We start from the raw sequence: 22,378 nt of genomic DNA, 5'->3' as shown, positions 1-22,378 counted from the left end.
CCTTTCAGACAGTTCTAGTTTGTGTGTCAAGATGACACATGACTGGGTAGCACAGGTGTGTTTTAGGAGCTGAAGAAGTATAACATTTCAAATATTCACAGGACGTCACTTCAGTGTGAACTATCATGTGTTGAATAAGGCTATGAAGATTAACTAAGCTTTATCACACTTCCCACACTTCTTAGTTAAGGGTTTTGCTGCTGTGAACAGACACCATGACCAAAGCAACTCTTATAAGGACAAACTTTATTGGGGTTTGCTTACACATTAAAAGATTTAGTCCATTATTGTCAAGGCAGGAGCATGGCAACATCCAATGAGGAATGGTGCAGGAAGAGCTGAGTTTCATCTGAAGGCTGCTAGAAGACTTCAAGGCAGCTAGGACAAGGTTATTAAAGCCCACACCTACACTGACACACCCACTCCAACAAGGCCATACCTCCTAACAGTGCCTGGTATATACAAACCATCATATCACATCTTCACACTGGTAGGATTTCTCTATTGCATGAATCTTCTTGTGTCTCAAAAAGGAAAAATAACATTTAAATGCTAGGTGACATTCTTCACACCTGCATGGTTTCTTTTCAGTAGAAACTCTTTGGTGGTTCTTAAGACTTCCAGAACAGGAAAACTTTTTGCCACATTCTTCACACTTGTATGGTCTCTCTCCAGTATGAACTCTTTGATGGTTCCTAAGATTTGCAGAACGGGAAAACTTTTTGCCACATTTTTCACACTTGTGGGGATTATATTCAGAATGGATCATTTGATGTCGTCTAAGTTTCAAATAATTTGGAAAAAACCTGCCACATTCTTCACAGCTGTAGGGATTATTTTTGGAATGGATGGTTTGATGTTGTGTAAGAGATGAAGATGAGCTAAAACATCTGCCACACACTTTACACTTGTAGGGGTTGTCTTCAGAATGGATTTTTTTATGTTGACTAAGGGATGCAGATACAGAAAAATATTTGCCGCACACTTCACATTTGTAAGGTTTCTCTCCAGTGTGAACCATCTTGTGTGTTCTAAGGGCTGAGTGATAATGAAAGCCTTTGCCACAGTCTTCACACTTGTAGCGTTTCTTCATACAATGAATTCTTTGATGCTGCCTAAGAAGTGAAGGGTCAAAAAAAGCATTTCCACAGTCCTCACACGTGTATTGTTTCTCTCTGGAATGAATTCTCTGATGTTGCTTCAGCATTGAAGGATAGTAAAATGACCTGCCACAGTCTTCACACACGAAGTGTTTTTCATCGGTGTGGTTTTTCTGGTGTATAAAGAGTGACGAGCGAGTACTAAAGGCCTTATGACACACTTCACACTCGTAGGGTTTGTCTCCAGTGTGAAGTCTCTGGTGTATAGAAAGTGTTAATTGAGAACTAAGGGGCTTACCACATTCTTGACATTTGTATGGTTTCTCCCCTGTATTAATTCTTGGGCAATGACCAAGGAGTGATTTATAATTTGTGGCCTTGCTGTAGTCGTTAGGATCATTGGGTGTTATTCCTGTTGAGCCAAAGATGAGATATGAACAAAAGTTAAGCGGTATTCTTTAAGATTATTTAGCTTATTTTTTTTTAAAGGAAGACATTAACTCATATGTATTTAACCATAGAAATATCTGCAGTATATTTTAATACCTGTAGGCACTGAGCATAATTCACAAATAGAGTTAGGTGGAAGCAATCTATTTAAACCACACTCAAAGACAACATAGAAGTAAAGGCATATTATTCCAAGTTACTGAGCTTAAGTTATAAGGACATTATACTAACAGAAATAAACGCATTTAGCAATTTATGGCCAGTCATCCATGAAATTATAAAATAGAGAAGCCTGAAAAATAAAAACTATATTGCAATTGTGAGATTCAACAAACACTGAAGTTTTATACTAAACATATAATTTTTTTTTTGTAAGGGAAAAAGATATATTGCAGAACAAGTATACTGTCCATACCAAGATTAAATAGGATACCCTGAGGATTTGGGACAGTATTTTATGTTTTATATTGATGACTAGAAAAATATATACCTGAAAGATATCAAGGGATAATAATGAAAATCAGGTTCACCCATGAGTAACAGAAATTTGCTGAGGCAACATGTGTGTCAATGAATAGATGCCTAAAGTACCTACTTTTTGTTGTTTGATTGGTTTGGGTTTTTTGAAATGTGGTTTCTCTGTGCAGCTCTGGCTGTCCTGAAAATTGCTGTGTATAAGAGGCTGGCCTTGACTTCACAGATCCACCTGCTTCTGACTCTCAAATTCTGGGGTTAATACAGTAGCCTACCAGGCCTGGCAATAAAATGACTGGTTTTTTTTGTTTTGTTTTTTTTTTAGGAATTATTTATTATATGTGACTATACTGTAGCTTTCTTCAGACACATTAGACAAGGACATCGGATCCCATTACAGATGGTTGTGAGCCACCATGTAGTTGCTGGGAATTGAACTCAGGACCTCTGAAGAGAAGTCAGTGTTCTTAACCACGGAGCCATCTCTTCAGCCCTGAGAAATGGAAGCATTTCGAAAACTAATTAATTGACAAAGATTAAAGCACTGAGCACTGAGTGGAGACAATGAACAGGACATGAAAATGGAAGAGCCCTGTTTACCCATGAAGGGAACATTCACAGAAGCAAAGCTTATAGATACTTTTATCCTACACTCTCCTTAAATGTTCTATTAATGTATTTTACACATCCACCAAAATATACAGGGTGAGCATACCAAGTGATGATAGGCACTGCACACTTAGAAACAACGATGCAGAAGATCCAAGGACAAAGGGAAAAATCGTGAATCCACACAATTCTGAAAGCTTATTGACGAGGTATTAAACACACACTCCTAGTGGTAGAGTTTAATCTTTGAATTATGTTTCCACAAAATGCATGCATTTTAAGTCCTTATTATTGAGTATGTGATAGAAAAACATTTTAGAAAATTTTCATCCTTCACAAAGAAGTCTTGGGATGAATTTCAGTAGCATGAACATAAGTGATTTGAGACACACATAAGTGTGACATTAGTTTCTTACAATGATTTCATACATAGGTCTGCAGAAAAGTGTGCATTCAGATGTATGCAAACAGTGCAAAGAATCCATAGGGACCAAAGGGACTCCATTCTGCCCGAGTTTTATAGGCAGATAAACTGGCCACCCAAGCTTAGCAATACTGCTGAGAAACTGTTGTCCTGCAGCCTCCAAAGCTGCAGCTTTGGAAGATCCACTGTTTCAGCTGTTTGAATCAAGGGAACTGAGACTTCAAGTGTCATGTGCTGGGCTGCCCCGGCATGATTCGATTATGGGTTTGGTTTGGCTTCATACATCTGATCAAATCGGGGCCAAAGGGTTCTGAAATGACACATGTATTTGCTGACACCAAAACCTGACCTAGTGTTTCTGGCCCTCCAAGGAAGTAAGTGAAGATCTATTTGGTAAATATTCTAGTAAGTAGAAAAACTCCTGACAGGAAATCCATCCCTGGGTCTCCTAACACCTAAACTACAGATGTTGAGTTCAGGCCAATCCATGGATTGTGTCATTTCTCTGGATGCTGAATGAGTGAGTGAAAAACCCACTTAACATATGCTGTCTCAGCTATTGCTCTGTTCCTTATGGTTTGTTCCTCAGGGACACGATCTGAGCTCACTTTGGAATTAAGGCAACTGGAAGCTGTGGGGTTTCTCTATCCTCCTGTCTGGGCTCCAGGAGAGATACCAACCTCCTTGCTGAGGTTGGATTAGTGGTTTTCAAACATTCCATGTCTACTCCCTGACTCACTCATGCCCAGCAAAGAGCTGCCCTTACAGTCTTGTCAAAAGTCTAAACCTAATAACTCCCAGCCACACTTGCACAAAGGGCTCCTTTGGCTGCTGGGCTGGAGCTAACAATCTTACTGACCCAACCATACACAATAAGGGCAACGTAATGCCAGGAAGACCTCTACTGCAGAACACAGGTTGCTGCAGTAGCCACCAGGCCAGGGGCTACACAGTGGGCAGAAGCAGGGACCCATGCATACCAGGAGACTAGCCAGCCTGTAGGTCCAGGACTCAAGCTCACTGTGGACTAGGGTTCAAGTCAGCTTTCTGTGAGGAGAGCCCTCTAGCTGCAGTGCTAGACTGGAGCTGAAAGTGAGGTTGGGTCCTTTATACTGGGTCTGCAAACCTCATTCCTCTGAGGCAGGTGTGTGTGTGTGTGTGTGTGTGTGTGTGTGTGTGTGTGTGTATGTGTGTGTGTATTTGAGACTCCTTTGCCTTATGACTGAAGTCAGCCTTTGTTTCTGCTCCACCAAGTCCAGATACCCTTCCTTTCATCTCTAGAACTTTAAGAGTTCCACAAATGTCTAGTTTTCACACTTTCTCTCTTTAAATGTCTCTTCTCCAGGCTACAGGTACTTATATATGTAAAGCTTAGACACTGATCCCAATGACGCCAACAGATCTGTGTCTCATAGAATCAGTACATTATCCTTAACACTGGATCTTTATAAGAGGAACATACATATTGAATTCTCAGCTTGTCTGCCCACGTCTGAAGACACTGAAAAAAAGTTATGCTTAGGTACATGACTGGGTTCAGTCTTGCAGAGAAACAATGCCTTGTCAATACAGAGAATGCCTTTGTAAACGTCATATGCTGTTTTAGCTCATTGAAAACCTAGTTCTGGAGATAGGATGTGCCTCACTTACTTCAAGCTCAACCATAACTGACTCAGAGTTTGTCCCACAGCCTCTGTCCTGGGTCAGACTGGCTCCCTGAGTCTGTGACAGGTAGAGGGACAACAGCAGGACAGCCCAGCAATGACACCTTGAACATGAGAGCAGCTAAGAGGTGAACTGTTTCCAGTAGAGGTAGCTATTATTTGCCTCACGGTAGAGAGCTGTGTAGAAGAACAACTAATGGAATCCTTATCCTTAAAACAGGTAGAAGAGACACAATGCTAAAGTCTCTTAATCATAACTCCAAAATCATAGTTAAATTCTAATACTATTAACTTAGTGACTATGCTAAGTCTACATGCTATCTAAAACACTGTGTTGTGTTTTCTATAAAGTTTTCCTGGAAACTGTGAAGGCCTTACGTGCACAGGTCATATAACTTCATCACATTTATCCTCACTGTGTAATTTGATGTGGATCCATAGATGAAAGGACCTCTTTTCCTTCTCTTCCTAGGTCTACTGGTCTGGTCCTGGTAAATAACTAGCCATAAATCTTTGTTTGGAAAAAAACAAAAACAAACACAAAACAAACAAACAAACAGAAAAACCTGTTAAATTATTGTACCTATAGGCCCAATATAACACTTTGTTATCTTTTTCTCTTTCCTTTAGTTGTTCCAATATAACACTTTAAAAAGTAAGTCACTGCTTTGACCCTTCCCTAAGATCAGTGGTGAATGAACTGTCCAACGAGACTCTGGATCATCTGACTTCTATCTGACTGCTCTCCACTCCATCTGTTTTAATCAACAGAACTGAAACTGTTGAGCCATCCGCCCCTGACTGTCTCAGTGTGATGGAACTGTGGGTTTGAACCAATCATGCTTCACTTTGGTGTAGAGATCTTGCTGGCATGAGCCTGCTCCCGACCCCAGCAGATAAACGACTTTTCTGAGTCTGAAATTTCCCCGAGTCTCACTTTACAATGGAGACTCAACAGAATGAAGAGCCCGGGAAGTCACTGTAAATACAAGCACAGCTCACTGCTGGGGAAACATAGAGCTGAAGACACTCAAACCACCATAAACAGTTGAGAAATGTCTTTTCTCTGAAACCAAAGGCAACAAGGAGAGACCTAAGATTTTCTTGACAACATCATGATGTGTCAAGGTATTTGGGAAAGCCGAGCTTTCTGTTGGATCACCTCAGCTTTGCTCGGACCTCCTCTTTCCTACTGACCTGGGAACACTGTTTGTGCTGCTTGTCTCTTCACACTGGGAGACACTTGTCTTTGCTCCAGAAATGTCACCAGCTGTGGCTTAGAGACAGCAAGACCTGTTTGTAGGAAAAGGAAATGAGACTGTTTAAGAGTTCATCTACTGGGAGTTGACATGTCCCTTCAAGTTTATAATAGAGTTTATAAGGAAAGAGAATTAATTCCTTAGAATGGTTTCTGACAGGATTACCAGAAAACATATAGGAACATATGTTTTCTCAATTACATTTAAAAGGAAAAATACTAAAACTGAATTGTTAAACACTTTAATTCATAAATGTGCTCCAAGCCTTATGCCCTTGAATTTCTAATAGTAAAAGAAATATACTTCTAACACAGAAAGGTTAAACACATAAAGAGAAAAAACAATAAAGTGGTTCTTAGCTGTACAATAACCTAAGTTTTTTTTTTTAAGACCAGGAAACTCACTATTGAAAAGCAAATACTCCATGAGACATTGTACTGACTGAATAAGTGACATGTTGATGGTGAGATACAAATTCTCTATAGATGCAATGCTCACCCAGGAACACAAGGTTGCTGTAATTCTCCAACATCACGTCCCTGTACAGAGTCCACTGACCAGGCTCCAGAAGTTCCCACTCTTCTGGAGAAAAATCAATGGCCACATCCCAGAAAGAAACCATTTCCTGAAATAAAGACTAATGAATAGTATCACAGTTTAAATTAATTAAAACCACTAAAATCATTTAAATACCAAGATCAATTCTGCTAGATAGTTCTCTGGTGGATAGCATTATTTGTGGAGAGAGAAACATATTTGAACAAAAAAATGCATCCATGAAGTTGTCCTATAGCCAAGCCTATGGCATTTTCCTAATTAGTGTTGATAATAAGATAACCAAAGTACATTATGGGTAGGATCCCACTTGATGTCCCCGTCGGTGCCCCACGTTGGGATGCCAGAGTGATCTGATCCGAGGGTCAGTCAACAGGGTCTAGCAAGAGACAGCGTGGAGATGGAGGGGCAAGAGTCACAAAGAATGGAGACAAGACAGAGGGTATGTTCAAGTCTCCTTTATTGAAAGGAAATTCTGAGTATTTATACGCTTTGCCACGTGCCTTGCAGCCGTGGACAAGCAGGGAACACAGCTGAAGGTGCTTTGCCACGTGCGCCTTGCAGCTGGGGGCGGTAAACAGCAAAACAAGATACGTGGGTTATCAGAGTGTGCTCAGCTGTTGTAGGCTGTTGAAAACAAGTCTCTTATCAGGGTATATGGTTCCAGATGGCTGCAAAGTTGATAGCCACTTTCTCCTAGGAGTCAGCTCGAACCATTGGGGAAGTATTTCTGTATGGTATAGAAAAGCAGGCTGAGCAAGCCACGGAAAACAAGCCAATCAGTAGCGTTCCTCTGTGGCCTCTGCTCCGTGACCTCCCTCCGTGAGGAACTGTTACCAGAAGTTGTAAGCTGAAATGAACCCTTTCTACTCTAAGTTTGTTGCAGCCTGTACTGCCCGTTCCCGTCCGAGGGTCAGGGTCTAGCGAGAGAGAGAGTGGGGATAAAGGGGAAGAGACGCGAAGAATGGAGACAAGACAGAGACTCTGATCAAGTCTCGTTTATTGAAGGGAATTCTGAGCTATTTATAGGCTTTTGCCACGTGCCTTGCAGGTGTTGATATGACGTAAGCCTTACAGGCGTCTATAGCGTGGACAGCACGTGCACCGCAATGTCTTGCAGGCGTGGATAGCACGTGCGCCTTATAAGCATGTATGGCGTAGATAGCACGTGGACAGCACGTGAACTGCAATACCTTGCAGGCGTGACTACCACGTGCACCTTGCAGCTGGGGGCAGTAAACAGCAACACAAAATACGTGGGATATCAGAGTGTGCTTCAGCTGTTGTAGGCTATTGAAAACCAAGTCTTTCGTCAGGGTATATGGTTCCAGATGGCTGCAAAGTTGATCTAGCCGCTTTCTGCTAAAGTCGGCTCCCAACATAAGTTGCCTTTCCTTGTGGTCTTCATCACATCAACAGAAACTCCAACACAGGCACCATGTGCCCGTGGACACGAATCTAGGTTCTGTGTAAGGATGAAAGACAGCTAGAAGTGCTTCTCACATCTCTAAGTAATACTTCTCGTACACATCTGAGGTGCTCCTATGATTGCACAGTGGACCCACCTTCAAGGAAAAACAAGGTAAAAGATGCTCTAGGACCGTATGGATTCTATACATTGAAGACTAGCAGTTTGCTTTATTCATTGGAGGTGGCTGTGTCCATGTGAGGGACAGTGGAGGAAGTGGTTTTGTTCCTACTAACTGTAAGAAGCATCTGCAAGTGGGTGAACATCTGGTGGGGACACGGATATGCAGCCTAGCTGCAGCTTCAGAAAAAACACAGGGATGTAAACCACAGTAGCCTGCATCAGTCAAGAACTGCAGAAAGGAAATGAAGACATGATAGAGTCTCTGCTTAAATATAAAAGGTGCAAACTGGAAGAATTCAGGAGAAGCCAGAAGAAAGCATCATAGGTCATAGCAGAATCTAACACAAAACTACTACCCAAAAAGAATGAATATTCATTGCAAATAGAATATTCTAGCAAGAAAAAAGAGAATTCTTCCTCACATAGTAAATGCAAACAACTAATCACCAAAATCTAACGTCTTTAACAAGAGTATGCTAGTGAAAACAAAGTGTAAATCACACTTGGAATGGGCCAACAGAAGGGAAGCACATGCAGTTTGTAAGACACCAAACTGCTGAGAACATGGATTTGCCATGGCGCTCACTGGAAGACAGGAAATGAAACATAGAAAGTATTTCTCATGTCCACCAAGTATGGTTAAATGTTTTCTGACAGACTGAGGTAGCCTACATTGGCCTTGAACTAGCTGTGAAGCAGGAGATGACCAGAGAAAGGGTCCCACCCCACCTCACAAATGCAGACATGACAGGGATGTACCTCAGACTAGGCTCAAGTTTCTTTTCCATCAACAGGTCTGCTGACTTTAAATCACATGAATGCACACAGGTCTGTGAGTTCCTCCTCACCCTGCTGACCTGACACAAAAGCCTGCCCCCCCCCCACCCACCCACACACCTAAAACAAGGCCATGGGAGCTTTGCACCCTGATCAACAATTTCAAACCCAGATGAAGACATGTTGATGCAAGCATTATGGGCTAACCAGACATCCTGTCTTCCCATTCCCACACCCCCAACCGGACCCAAATTACTCAACCCTAAATTAGGAATGGAAGACCTTTCAAAGATTTGAGAAAACCAGCCCTCAAGGTAAAACAGGATGCATCTTCCCTAGTTGGTACTCTGTTTTTCCTCCAAGTGTTGCCTATGTGTGTTCTCTCGCCCCCTGATCAAAGCTTTTCTATAGCGGCTCCTTCTGGCAGATCTTTCTGCTGTGTTCCAGAATTTCCCAACATGCCACCTGTTGCGCCTCACATTTTTTTCACTCTTAATTCTTTAAGTAGCAGAGAAAATGAATATAATCAAGACCGTTACAACAGGCCGGCTACAGAGTACAGGAGGGACCAGAAACCCCATTTACTCTAAAGATACTGCGGAATCTGGCAACATCCATGTGAGGATGGAGCAGCCAGGGGAGTGTGCTTCCCAACAAAGCTGGTCTGTGAGCCCCTGCTCTCTCTCAGGAGCAGGCAGTTCGGTGACCATTAGCTAGTAATCCTCCTCTTCTCACTATTATCCACCCCCTCACCCCCCACTACCAAGCTGCCCCGGTGTAGTAAGGAAACCTTCACAATCCCAAATCCTGCCCTTCCTTGCAACCTCACACGTCCCAGCCAGTTTCTTCCCAAGCAGCTTCTTCCGCCCTCCCACCCAGCCCAGGTCTTTGCCCTACAAGACGGAACCCAGCTTCCTGCACAAAGCCCCAGGCTATGCTGCTCCCTGGACCAACCTCTAAGTCAGAGACGCTACAGGAGTGTTACTGCAGCACTGCAGCACTGCAGGACTGCAGCACCGGGGATTCCAGTCCAACTTTGGAGAAGATTCACGTGTGTTGACCAAAAGCCAGATAGGATTTCCTTGTGACGTCAGAGTCACGTGGGCAAAAGACTGCGAGAAGGAATTCCTGGAATGGAGGTAGGTCGACTTCTATTGTTCCTGGATTTCTCCTTGGAAACCTGCAGCAGAGTGTGGAAGGAAAATGCAGAGTTCATATGACAACCTTGGGGAGTCACGATGGTTTTCAGCTCCTGAGCCACAACTAGAGGTGTATGGATGTGAGTAGATCCTTTCACAGAAATATTAGGCTTACAAGTCCTTTCTGGTCCACGTGTTCTGATTTTAGTCTTACTACCCCCTGATAAACAAATCATGTTGACTCAGTTGTACTTTAAAATAATTAAGCACTATGCTGATGTGGAGATGGAAACTCTCTTTTAAAGGGGGATTGTCAACTCAGCCCTGGTGTGTCTGATAACACTCCTAGCTTCTCAGAGGTTACTGACAAATGGATCCAAGGCTGGACTGGACAGTTTAAATACATCTTCTTTCTAAATAAAAGGAAAAGGTAAAAATAAAACAAATCTTAGACTGATATGTGATGAAGCAGTTTGGTGTACTTAAATAAAAAAAATATAGTAGGTAAAGTAATTTATCCTCCTGCTGAAATCATTGCAGAACCAAATAGAACATAAACACGATGTTGTGTTTTTCAAAGTCAGTGGTAACATTTTACTAACGAACCCATTAAACAGTATAAAAGTTACATAGGTGTCATCCATGAAAGTATAAACTAGTGTAGCCTGGAAAGAGAAAGTTAATTGTGATTGTGTGAGACTGGACCGTCATCAAAATAAAAACAAAATTTACTGTACACTTATACCCTTGTAACTAAATATGTGACAAAACATACATGATATTTCTGTAATTCATAAAGCAATTTGATGAAATGAGTTTTGCTAACATGAACATATGTTTTATATATATATTGAACATATATAATATATATAATATATATAAAACATGTTTTATATGTTCAATAACATGAACATATATTATATATGTTCAATATATAATGTGTTAAAAAAGAATGTTATGGAATTTTCTTGGAAAGAAACTCATGTGTGAAGTTATTGTCTTCCAATTGTTTCACACACACCTTGGTGTTTACAAATGAGTGTAATCTTCTGAGGCATAGAAACAGTGCAAAGTCTGTTATTGAACTGTCAAATGTGACTCCATTTTGCCTGAGTTTAATTGAACTGTTGCCCCAGCTGATGAATCCTGCTGAGAAAATATTCTCACACAGTGTACCTACAGCTTTGGAAGATCCTCTGTTTTACAACAACTGAAACTGGCTTGTCTCTCATATGAGGTAATTGTTCCTAAGGTTATAAACTTCTATTCAAGTTTTTAAAAGCAATGGATTAAAGATATTTATCTAGTCATGTATGTCTTTGCTAATTCTTTTAAACTGTAGCCATTTGGAGAAACTGTGTCTTGACAAGAACAGTGGCGATAATTAATTGTACACTTTTCATTCTTATAGCTGTCTCTTAAGAAATCAACCTTACTATTTCCTTCTCTAATTATATTCTTTACAATAAAACAAGCTACTTAATGTAGCAAATCTGTAGGACTGAGTTAGATTGAGCAAAGGTGCACTATACAGCAGTTGTTATTAACCTGAGGGTCATGACGAAGGACTCTTTCACAGGCAAATTTATAGTTATGAAGTAGCAATGACACTAATTTTGTGGTTAAGGTCACTACAGCATGAGGAGATGTATTAAAGGGTCTTAGCATTATGAATGTTGAGAACCACTGTGGTAAAGGACTCAAGACAACGAATTTTTGTTGTTGTTGTTGTTGTTTGTTTTGTTTTTTGTTTTTTTCGAGACAGGGTTTCTCTGTGTAGCCCTGTCCTGTAACTCACTCTGTAGACCAGGCTGGCCTCGAACTCAGAAATCCACCTGCCTCTGCCTCCCAAGTGATGGGATTAAAGGCGTGCGCCACCACCGCCCGGCTAAGGTTGGAATGTTTAACAAAGATAAATGACTTTCATTTATTACATCAGAATACTATTGAGAACCATTAATATAATGTAAGCTGTTACAGCAAAGTTAATTAATCAGTATAGTGTCATATTATCGATGATTACTTAATATGCAATGTGACAAGAACTGTGATTATATTCATGATAAGTACAAATGTAATTCATTTACAGAGACAAGACTGGAGGGAGAGACAAATTTACACCTTTCATTAGACAGTGCCCTGCACATGCCAAACTTAAGCAATAGGCATGTATCTCAAACACAGTGAAGTTCAACTTAAACACTGCTTAATATCCAAAAATACTCAAAATCAGGTGTACTTAAAAATGGTTATTGAAACCGACTGCTTGAATGAAAAGGGTTACATCTACACAGGATCACTGCCAGGATTACATAGCACACTTATGCTCAGATGGTACACAGACCCGTGGAGAGCTTTGGGGGCTGCTTGGCAGAAATCTGACATTGGCCAAGGACAAGAAAATGTGCTTTAGGCAGGAATCTGACATTGGGAGAAGACAAGGAAGGAATCTAAGTCTTAGGCTAGAACAAAGAAGTAGGCCTCAGGCATGAATGAATATGACTGTGGGCTAGGACAGGGAAGTAGGCTCAGATATTTTTGTCATCCCAATGAGCCCTTAGAAACAGTGATCATGAGAGTGACCACGACCTTGTCTACCGCCTTGTTTGTTCCTTGACTGTTTGCAGCTAATGTATTGCTGGTTCCTCAACCTAGAACTGACCTAAATACTTACATGTAATTAAACTTGTTTAAAAGAAAGTTGGGAAAAAAAATCAACCCACCTTCAGCCTCGGAACTGGCTGGGGTCATACTGTCTAATCATCGATTTCTTTTGTAGAGTGAAAAATTATAAAGGCCATTTTATAAAATATGTGTAGATTTTTCCACTTAGACCTTGGGCAGAAAAATGCAGATTCCAGAACGAGGAACTGAATGTAAGATTTTCACCACCCCAAGACACATTCCAGGTGAATGTGAATCAAGCCTCAAACAATAGGCCCACCTATGGGTGGGAGAGGCTCAAGGCAGGAAGGCATTCCTGATTACAGATAAAGATGCTACCACCTAGGTGGGGCCATAGCCAGAAAAAGTAAAGATAGCAATCTGAAATGGCCGGATAGGGCACAATGGCATGGTAAAAAACACATTTTTGAGAAGAATGCAGGGCGATTTCCACATGACACTAATCATTTAGAGTGAGTACCTCTGAATTGTTCCACTGTTTTCATGTTTTGTATCCTTGACAACCCCTCGCCCGCTTCCCACTCCCCTGGTTTGTGGTTTTTCCCTTTAAAACCCTCCAAGGACTGGCCGAGGAGGTCGGACCTTGACTCCAGCACGAGTACCTGGTCAGACCGCTGGCTGCCAGCTCTTTCCCTAATAAACCTCTGCTGATTGCATCCAGGTATGGTTTCTTGTGATCTTTGGGTGGCTGCAATGTCCTGAGGCTTGAGGAAGGGTCTCCAGAGTTTGGAGCTCTTCACTTTTTAATCCTCCTGCACTGGAAAACCTGTTGACTGACTGAGCAGGCTTGGTCACAGACCTATCAGAATAAATGGCATGCTAGCCTCATCACAGGATAAGGATGCATGCAGTGTCTACTGCTCCTGTCCCACTATGGCCAGTAAGCCAGGCCAGGAACTCCTACAGAAAAGATGGATTACTCTTCGTGTCTCTCAATACAGGAGGATGGATCCTCTCCTGCTTCAGTGATTCTGTACTCACACCCTAAATCTCTCAAGCAATGGAGACACCCACTGTAATTACTTTGTACTTAATGTCTACTAAACAAATCTGGGAGCTAATGGGCCTATAACTTAAGAAGGAAGTTTAAAAAAATCAACAGGAGACCCTTGGAAGGGACAAGTGTTCCCTTCTTCCTTTCGGACTCATGTTAAATATAGACATAATACTTCCTAAGGTCTAGTGACTGGACTCTGTGACACAGCATTTTACTATCTGTAACCTAACTGGAAATACCATGTTTATATTCATAATATTGTAACATTTTAGGAATAAACGTTTTTGACTTCTTTAATCTAAATTGTAGGGCTTATATCTATAGCAGAAGGCCCCTGCTTTGGGACAGGCCATGCTGGTACCCAGAATCTAAGATAAGACCAAGCCACAGACCACAAACAGTCCTTAGAGTCAGCGCAGCTGGGCCCAAACAGTTCTCATCCCCCTCATTACCATACCCCAGCCGACAAAACTTAGAGAAGCACACGGCTCTACCACAGGATACAACTGTAACTCAGACCCCAGGTAAAACCCAGATTCCCACCCCCAAGAAACAATGTCAACACCCTGAGCCCAGAGGCTGGAAGGCTAGAGGTCACCTAGACTTTCAAAACCCCAGTGGAGGCACCATAGTGAACCAGTAGACTTACCTGTCACCATAAACACAGGCCACTCGGCGAGAAGTCCATAGAGGAAGTAGAAACTATGAAGAAAAAACCCATTAAGTAAGACAAATGCAGAAATAAGCAACAAAACTCATAGCCAAGGCAAATCCAGATGCCTAGATGGAAGTGTAAGGACAAAACAACAGCCTAGGTGATACGTCACCACCACAGCTCAGCAACTGTACTACAGCAAGCCCTGACTATCCCAACACTGATGAAGCACAAGCGAAAGACTTTAAACCATCTACATGAAGATGATAGAGGTCCTAAAAGAGGAAAGTAGTGAATTGCATACAGAAATTCATAAAACACAAACAGTTGAAGGAAACGAATTCATCTCTTAATGAAATCAGGGCGGGGAGTGAGGGGAAAGAAACAGGTGAAGGAAATGAATGAAACTGTTCTGAGCCCTGAAAGCAAAAAAATCAAAGAAATAAAGAAAACGCAAACTGAGGGTATCCTGGATATAGGAAATCTAGGCATGTTAACAGGAACTACAGATGCAAGCATCACCAGCAGAATACAAGAGAGAATCTCAGATGTAGAAGGTACGATAGAAGAAACTAATACAGAAGTCAAAGAAAATGTTACTTCTGAACAACAACAAACGTTGAGAAAATCTGGGACACCATGAAAAGACCAAACCCAAGAAAGATAGGAATAGAAGAAGGAGAAGAATCCCAGCACAAAGGCCTAGAAAATATTTCTAACAACATCATATGTTGCAACCGGCTCCCTCCGCTCTACCTGGCTTAAGACAAAAGACTTAACAATGCCTGAATAGTTACTATGTTGTGGCTCTGCCTGGCTTGGCCTTTAAATGGCTGGGATTAAAGGCTCACGCCACCACTGCCCAGCTTCAAACTGCCGCTCTGGTCTTCGGGTCAGGGTCTAGAGAGAGAGTGGGGATAAGGGGAAGAGACGGAAGGAATAAGGAATGGTGTTGTGGTAAATCTCTGACCCATTGAAGTCCGGTCAAGGAAATACACAACTCAATTAATTACAAATGTATGCTGCAAGCCTAGATTGGGCAGATTTACCATTGAACTACTCTATTCCCCAGCTATGAGATCTCTTACAACTTGCAGTTTTCTAGGTCATGATCTTCTTCATCTTCTGTCCTTTCCCCAACTGCCAACTGCCCCAATGGCTCTTCTGACTCCTCCCACACCTCCGGATCCCCCCACTCCTCTTCTACTGCCCAATCACTGGCTCTAGCCTTTATTTAACAAATTCAATTGGACAGAAGGTTCACAAGATTCACTCCTCCTCCGTAGCCCCTCCCAGGAGTGGAATTACCATGACAACAAGAGGCTAGGGCTATCCACAACAGAATGGAGACAAGACAGAAGTTCTGACCAAGTCTCTTTTATTGAAGGGAAATCTGGGGTATTTATACACTGTTGCCACGCCCCTTGGAGGCGTGGCTAGCATGTGGATAGCTGCTTTCTAGCCGCTTTCTGCTAAAAGTCAGCTCCCAACAATCATAGAAAATGTTCCTAACTTAAAGAAGGAGATGCCTTTAAAGGTACAAGGAACTTTCAGAACAGCAAATTGACAGGCCCAGAGAAGAATGTCCCCATGCCAGATAATATTCAAAACATTAAATATACAGAATGAGGAAAGAGTATTAAAAGCTGCAATGGGAAATGGCCAAGTAACATATATAGGGAGAGCGATTAGAATTACTCCTGATTTCTGTATAATAGCTCTAAATCCAGAAAGGCATGGACAGATGTCTTGCAGGCTCTAAGAGACCATGGATACCATCCAAGCCTACCATATACAAAGGTAGAAAACAAGATATTATATGACAAGGTCAAATTTAACCAATATTAATCCACAGATCCAATCCTGCAGAAGGCACTAGAAGATAAATTTTAACCCAAGGAGGATAAATACATGCATAAAAACATAGGAAATAAATAATTTCATATCAGCGAAACCAAAAGAAGGTAAAACAGACACACACATACACACACACACACACACACACACACACACACACACACACACTCTACCATCACTACTGCCAATAACAAAATAACAGGCATTAACTGTACTCTCCCCCCCATGAGCAGGACTGAGAGACCCTGGTTGCCACAGCAAGGTCAAGTGACGGGATCTAGGTGGAGTTACCCACCTTGGCTGCCCAGAACACAGCAGAACTGCCCCTGGGCTTGCCTTGAGACATCTCCAGCCGTGACCTGGAACTGACTATGGATTATCCCACCCATCTGAAACCAGGAGGGGTTGTGGGTTGGGTCTTCCCCTTTAAATTGAGAGCTGAACATTAAAGCTTTGGGCCTTGATCAGAGAACTTTGTCTTGGCCTCATCTCTTCTCGCCCTCCTTGCCCTTTCATTCCCAGCCCCCCTTTCAGGTGAATCCAGTTGACTTGTGGCCGTGGGCGGCTACAATTAACAATCATTAGTCATTAATGTCTCTCAATATGAATTATGTCATTTCCCTAACAAAGTGACACAGGCTAACAGAACAGATGCAAAAACAGGATCCATTCCTGTGCTGCATGCCAAAAACACACCTCACCATCAGAGATACACATTACATCAGAGTAAAGTGTTGGAAAAAGAGTTTCCAAGCAAATGGACAAAAAAACCAAGCTGGTGTAACTTATTCTAATATCTAACAAAATAGACTTCCAACCAAAATTACTTTAAAAATATAGGGAAGGACACTTCATATGCAAAGGAAAACCCATCAGGAAGACATCTCAAATCTTAACATCTCTGTCACAAATGCAAGGGCACCCATGTTTGGGAAAGAAACTATACTGAAGCTTAAATCCCTCATGGACACTCACACGTTAATAGTGGGAGACTTCAATACCCCACTCTCACCAATGGACATGTCATCCAGAAAAAAACAGAGACATAATGGAGTCAACAGGTGTTATGAACCTAACAAAATGTACCGTACCTAACATATATTAAAAAAAAACCAGTAAATATACCTTCTTCCAACCATCTCACAGAATTCTGCATAATTGACCATATACCCAGTCATAAAGCAAGATTTAAAAGATCCAAGAAAACTGAAATACCTCCCTGCATCCTATTGGACCACCATGGATTGCAAGTAGATTTCAATAACAACTGAAAACCTACAAACTCATGGAAACTGAAAACCCTCTACTGGGTCAAGGCAGAAATTTAAAAAGAAATGGAAAGACTTCCTAAAATTGAATAAAAATGAATGCACAACACAACCAAACTTACAGGGGACACAAAGAAAGCAGTCCAAAGAAGAAAGCTCATAGCACTAAGTGCCTTCATAAAGAAACTGGAGAGATCTCACACTAGCAACATAACAGCACAGAGGAAAGCTCTAGAACAAATGGAAGGAAACACCCAAGAGGAGTAGGTGGCAGGAAATAATCAAACTCAGGGCTGGAGTCAATACAACAAAAACAAAGAAACAACACGAAGAATCAATGAAACAAAGAGTTGTTTTTTGAGAAAATCAACAAGATGGGCAAACTCTTATCCAAACTAAACTAAGGAAAAAGACACAGAGAGAACATCCAAATTAACAAAATCAAAAGAAAGAAAAAGGGAGGACATAACACCAGACACCAAAGAGTCATTAGGTCATACTTCAAACACTGGTACTTCATAAAACTGGAAAATCAAAAAAAAAAAAAAAAAAAAAAAAAAAAAAAAAAAAAAAAAAAAAAAAAAAAGGACAATTTTTTTCATAGACACCACTCATTGAAATTATGTCAAGATCACACACATCATTTAAATAGACCTAAATGCCCTAAGGAAATAAGCAGACATTAAACTTCTCCCAAACCAAAACAGCCCAGGGCCAATGCCTCCCTTCAGGGTGGAAAGGTCTTTCTAGGTCAGCCTGCTCTTACAGCAAATAAATGACTTAGTCTGCCCAGCATTGGGTGGCATCCCCATGTCTAGCATCATAATGTATACTCAACAAAATGAGGAACTTTGCATACTCGTTAAATATAAGCAGAGCTCACCAGAGGAGAAATACAAGCTTAGACACTTATGCAATTATAAATGTCTGAGAGACCTCTTTTCGTCATACCAGAAGATGTTAAAGGCAAGATCATGAAAATGATTTTTACCACAGCATAATCACAATGTTTGTGGTAGATCCGGGCTTTCTGTTTTATCTTTGGACACCTCGTCTGTCCTCTGACTACCTCATTTCCACATGCCTGAAGGCACAGCAGCTACTTACTCTTTGTCTTTTCACACCTGAAGACCCTTGGTTTTACAGACAAGGGAGGTCCTTGCCACCTCATTCCCTAAAGACCAATCAGTTTAAAAAGTCACATTGTTCTGACAATTACATTGTTGCCTAATGGCTGCTGCCCTGAAAACTATATAAAAAACTCACTAAACAAGCCTTCTGTGTGGGAAAACCCCAACGCATTAGAACAATAAATTCCTCTTGCTATTTGCATTGATTCCTGGCCCCGCATGGTTCACTTGGCACCCCAGGTAAGCTAAGGCTCACCAGAATCTTACAGCAGCAAAGAGGAACAACACTGAGTGTTCAACTGAGCTTGTGCCATGTAGTACAATGTTAGTAAGAAAAATGGTGATGGAATAAAAGAAATCATTAAAAAAATTAATTCTTTACATGTTTTCTGATTGGAATTAGCATATTGTGGAAGAAGTTATAATCTGTAGACTCTGATTTTCATTTAAAGAAAAAACTAATAATTGAATTGTGAAATATATAAATAAACTTTCTAAGATTCCCATTAGAGTGGAGGAAACATACTTCCAACACAAACGAGCTACAAAGACAGAAAGAAAAGTAACGTGTTTCTTAGCTATATATCAGTCTCCCCAATATTTCCTTCAAAGGAAGGGTATAACAGAAAGCTCAATGATATAATATACCAAAGGAGGAAGGCACATGTTGATGATGAAAAAGAATTCAGTATAGATACAATCCTCACCCAGGAACACAAGGTGGCTGTAATTCTCCAACATCACGTCCCTGTACAGACTCCACTGAGCAGGCTCCAGACATTCCCACTCTTCTGGAGAGAAATCTATAGCCACATCCCTGAATGACAGCAATGTGGCAATCACAAGACCCTGAGTGGCCCGGAGCTTCTCAACTCCATCTTTTAATGTTTATAACATAAGTACTTGGAGAAACACTTCATAAGACTACACAGGGACATCACAGAACCTGCACGCCACATTCAGCAATAGTTGGTTGACCAGAAATCCCAGACTATACAGAAGCCTGGAAGACAGGGCTGAGAATGGAGAGCAATGCACACAGCCTGTCAGGTGAGCAGAGCTGTGTCCCCTCCACAGACCTGCAAGACCCCTCAAGTCACTAAAATCCCTAAGCCCGAATCTGTCTTCACATCAAATCATGTCTCCATCCTGAAAGGGGTTGACACTCTCAACATCACGGTCTCTGATGGAACAGGGAGAGTTGATGGTTTCTATTATTTTCCACTCAGCACTGTAGGATTAACATTTCTAGGACAATCAGTACAAAGCTCAGGGATTACCCCAGTCCCTCTGGTAAGAGAGAATGAAGAGACCACAGTATCCAGAAGCACAGAGAATTCATTAGGGAACAAAGACATTTGGTTCAACAGTAGGTTAGTCATTCTGGACAGGCAGTATGTACACAAAATCCATAAATCAGAACTGTACATTTTTTTTTTTACAAGAGTTTGACCAAGGCTCAGCCAATTGAAACAGGCACTGTGTGTGCTATCTTACAATGAGAACACCTCTGCTGTTCTTCGTTAGCACCTTGTAACAGGTTTTACAGTCCTATGCGTTACAACCTCTAAGGTTACAACCCGTGAGGCAAATTTGTATGTCTTGTTCTATTTAGGTAGGTTTTAATTGATCCTACATGGAGAAACAGCTCAATATCCTTTTAGCAAACATGGTTGTCAAGCTATTTTCAAGTGAGGAATTAAACAGTTCCCTGAGGGATCCTTAATCTACATCTACGTGAACCATGTTTACATCCACAATTATTTATTCCATAGAAAGTGAGATAAATATCACATACCCCAATCTCCCCTACAGGACTCTGCCCCCAAACCTAGCAACTTCGGTCACCTCAAATCAAGACAAGAGTAACTGCATGTGCGATGGTTAAAAACTAGCTCCATTGCCAACTGAGCGTTGTACAACACAACAAACAAAAACAAACAGTAAACAATATTAACCGGGCGTGCATTCTGCTTCTTTAATCTCTGTTACCTGCTTGCTTAGAAAAAAAATATGATGCCTCATGGGGCAGAAAATCCTCAAAATATAGACATTTGTGGTGTGTGTCTTGAAGAATTCCAACCCCTGTCTTCCCTTTTGCAGCAGTTCTCAAACTGGCAAAGGAGTTTTTGGCTCTAAATAAAGCGGTTTCGTTTGGTTTGTTGGTTTGTTTTTTACCTTTTAATTCAGTTTTGTTTAGTGGTCTTTCTCAGTGCTCTTGTCCTTAACGGACAGGCATAAAGTACAGAAAGGACCGGATCTCTATTTGCCTAAACTTAATGAGAAATCCAGTAGTAACCACAAGAGTGGACCATTTAATGTGCAAATGCTTCCACCAGCAAGCTGGAAAGTGAACGCCCAGAAGCACCATGTCCAGGCAAAGACCTTCACCCAACCCGCACGGTCCAGGCAGTCCTGGTCCTTACAAGCTTCTCCATTCCTTGAATTCTGTCAGCTAGATACATTCGGACACAGAGGTCACTCCCACCTCCAGCCGGGGCGTCCTTTCCGCATCCTCCCCTCCCCCAGCCCTGACCAGGAAGCTTCTCCCAATCAGCTCCTCCTTGACTCCATTCGGCCCTGTGCGTGTTCCCTCCGGACCTACGCACCCCGCACAGCCCCTGAGGTGACGGAACCCTGGACCAACCTCCATGTCAGAGATCCAACGGGAGAGCTCAGCATGACTAGAACCTGTCCCAGCTTTGGATAAGAGCCGCACATGCTTACCAAAGGACAAACTCCGTTTCCCAAAAGTACCGAGCTGTGACGTCACTGTGTTACGGACTACATTTCCCACAAGTCTGTGCGATGGCGTTCCAAGAGGCCTGAGAGAGCCAGTAGTACTTCTTAATGGTTCTGTACCGCAGCCGGAAGGGGTGAACAGGGACTGAGGGAACCATCTGGAAGAGAATGGGGGGTGGGGGGGCACAAGAGACGCGAAGACCGGACCGCAAGTCAGGAGGTCTGATGAAGCTGGCGAGTTTTTATTTTTCCCACACAGGTTATATACTTGTAGAAGCAGGATATGGGTTGGGGGGTGGGGTAGGGTCGCTTTGTCTCTGGAGAATGCAGGTGTTCTCAAGAACAGGATGTTGGCTAGGTAAAACGTTCAGCAGAAAGAACAGAACAGAATGGGTTGCTAGGCACCTGTCCATAAGATCTATAGCTGTTTGTTCTCATCTGGGCTAGTACTTTTCCACAGAGGCCAAGACTTTGTGCCAGTAAGCACTTATGGCTGACAAGGCAGTTAATGTTTAAGCAAGGTCACTTTCAACAGTCCGGGATTTCTGCCCTGATGTCTGTCTGAATGTAGTGTCACCTAGTTAGGAAACACGGAGACCACGAACCGCTTCTAGTTCTAATGAGCTGAATGTTTATGTAAGATGCTGCTTTCCCCAGTTCCTGTGGCCCAGTTTAAAGGGGAAGAGGATTTTAATGGCAAAGTTTCTAATTACTTCATTTCCGTGGAACAGAAACCAGAGAAAGTGTTAATCATTTCAGAAGAGTTTCACAATTTTCTGGAGGAGGGAAGTTGCCGGGAGTAATTTAGAGTAGGTGCCTAGCACAAAATAGTTTTCCTCACAGAGGCTGGAGAGCAAAGACAAGGAGTCAGGCTGCTTTTAACACTCAGGTTTCAGAGCCTGAGGTGGTGGAATTCACCTTTAATCCCAGCACCCTGGAAGCCAATGCAGGCACCTCTGTGAGTTCCAGGCTTGCCTTGTTGACATAGTGAGTCCCAGACCA

General features: G+C 41.9%; 1 protein-coding gene across 7 annotated transcripts in view; it reads right to left on the bottom strand.

Moving 5' to 3' along the window:
* Nucleotides 1-229: 229 nt before the first annotated feature.
* LOC117723905 (uncharacterized) overlaps nt 230-22,378 on the bottom strand; it is a 50,732-nt gene continuing 28,583 nt past the window's right edge. Inside the window, exons 1-6 of one of the 7 annotated variants that reach the window (XM_076916364.1) lie at nt 21,362-21,459; nt 14,374-14,426; nt 9,858-10,083; nt 6,479-6,605; nt 5,919-6,014; nt 230-1,512 (exon numbers count right to left, since the gene is read on the bottom strand). In XM_076916364.1, coding sequence (XP_076772479.1) covers nt 470-1,512; nt 5,919-6,014; nt 6,479-6,602 — 1,263 coding nt within the window. In that variant the 5' untranslated portion in view covers nt 6,603-6,605; nt 9,858-10,083; nt 14,374-14,426; nt 21,362-21,459 and the 3' untranslated portion in view covers nt 230-469. Of the gene's footprint in view, nt 1,513-5,918; nt 6,015-6,478; nt 6,618-9,857; nt 10,084-14,373; nt 14,427-21,060; nt 21,081-21,281; nt 21,483-22,378 lie in introns of those variants that run through there. The other 6 variants (XM_076916362.1, XM_076916361.1, XM_076916365.1 and 3 more) reach the window with 6 other exon arrangements.

Source organism: Arvicanthis niloticus, chromosome 19 (assembly GCF_011762505.2).
Source record: "Arvicanthis niloticus isolate mArvNil1 chromosome 19, mArvNil1.pat.X, whole genome shotgun sequence".
Classification (NCBI taxonomy): Eukaryota; Metazoa; Chordata; class Mammalia; order Rodentia; family Muridae; genus Arvicanthis; species Arvicanthis niloticus.
Note: the sequence above shows the minus strand (reverse complement) of the source record. Positions and strands in the feature narration are given on the sequence as shown.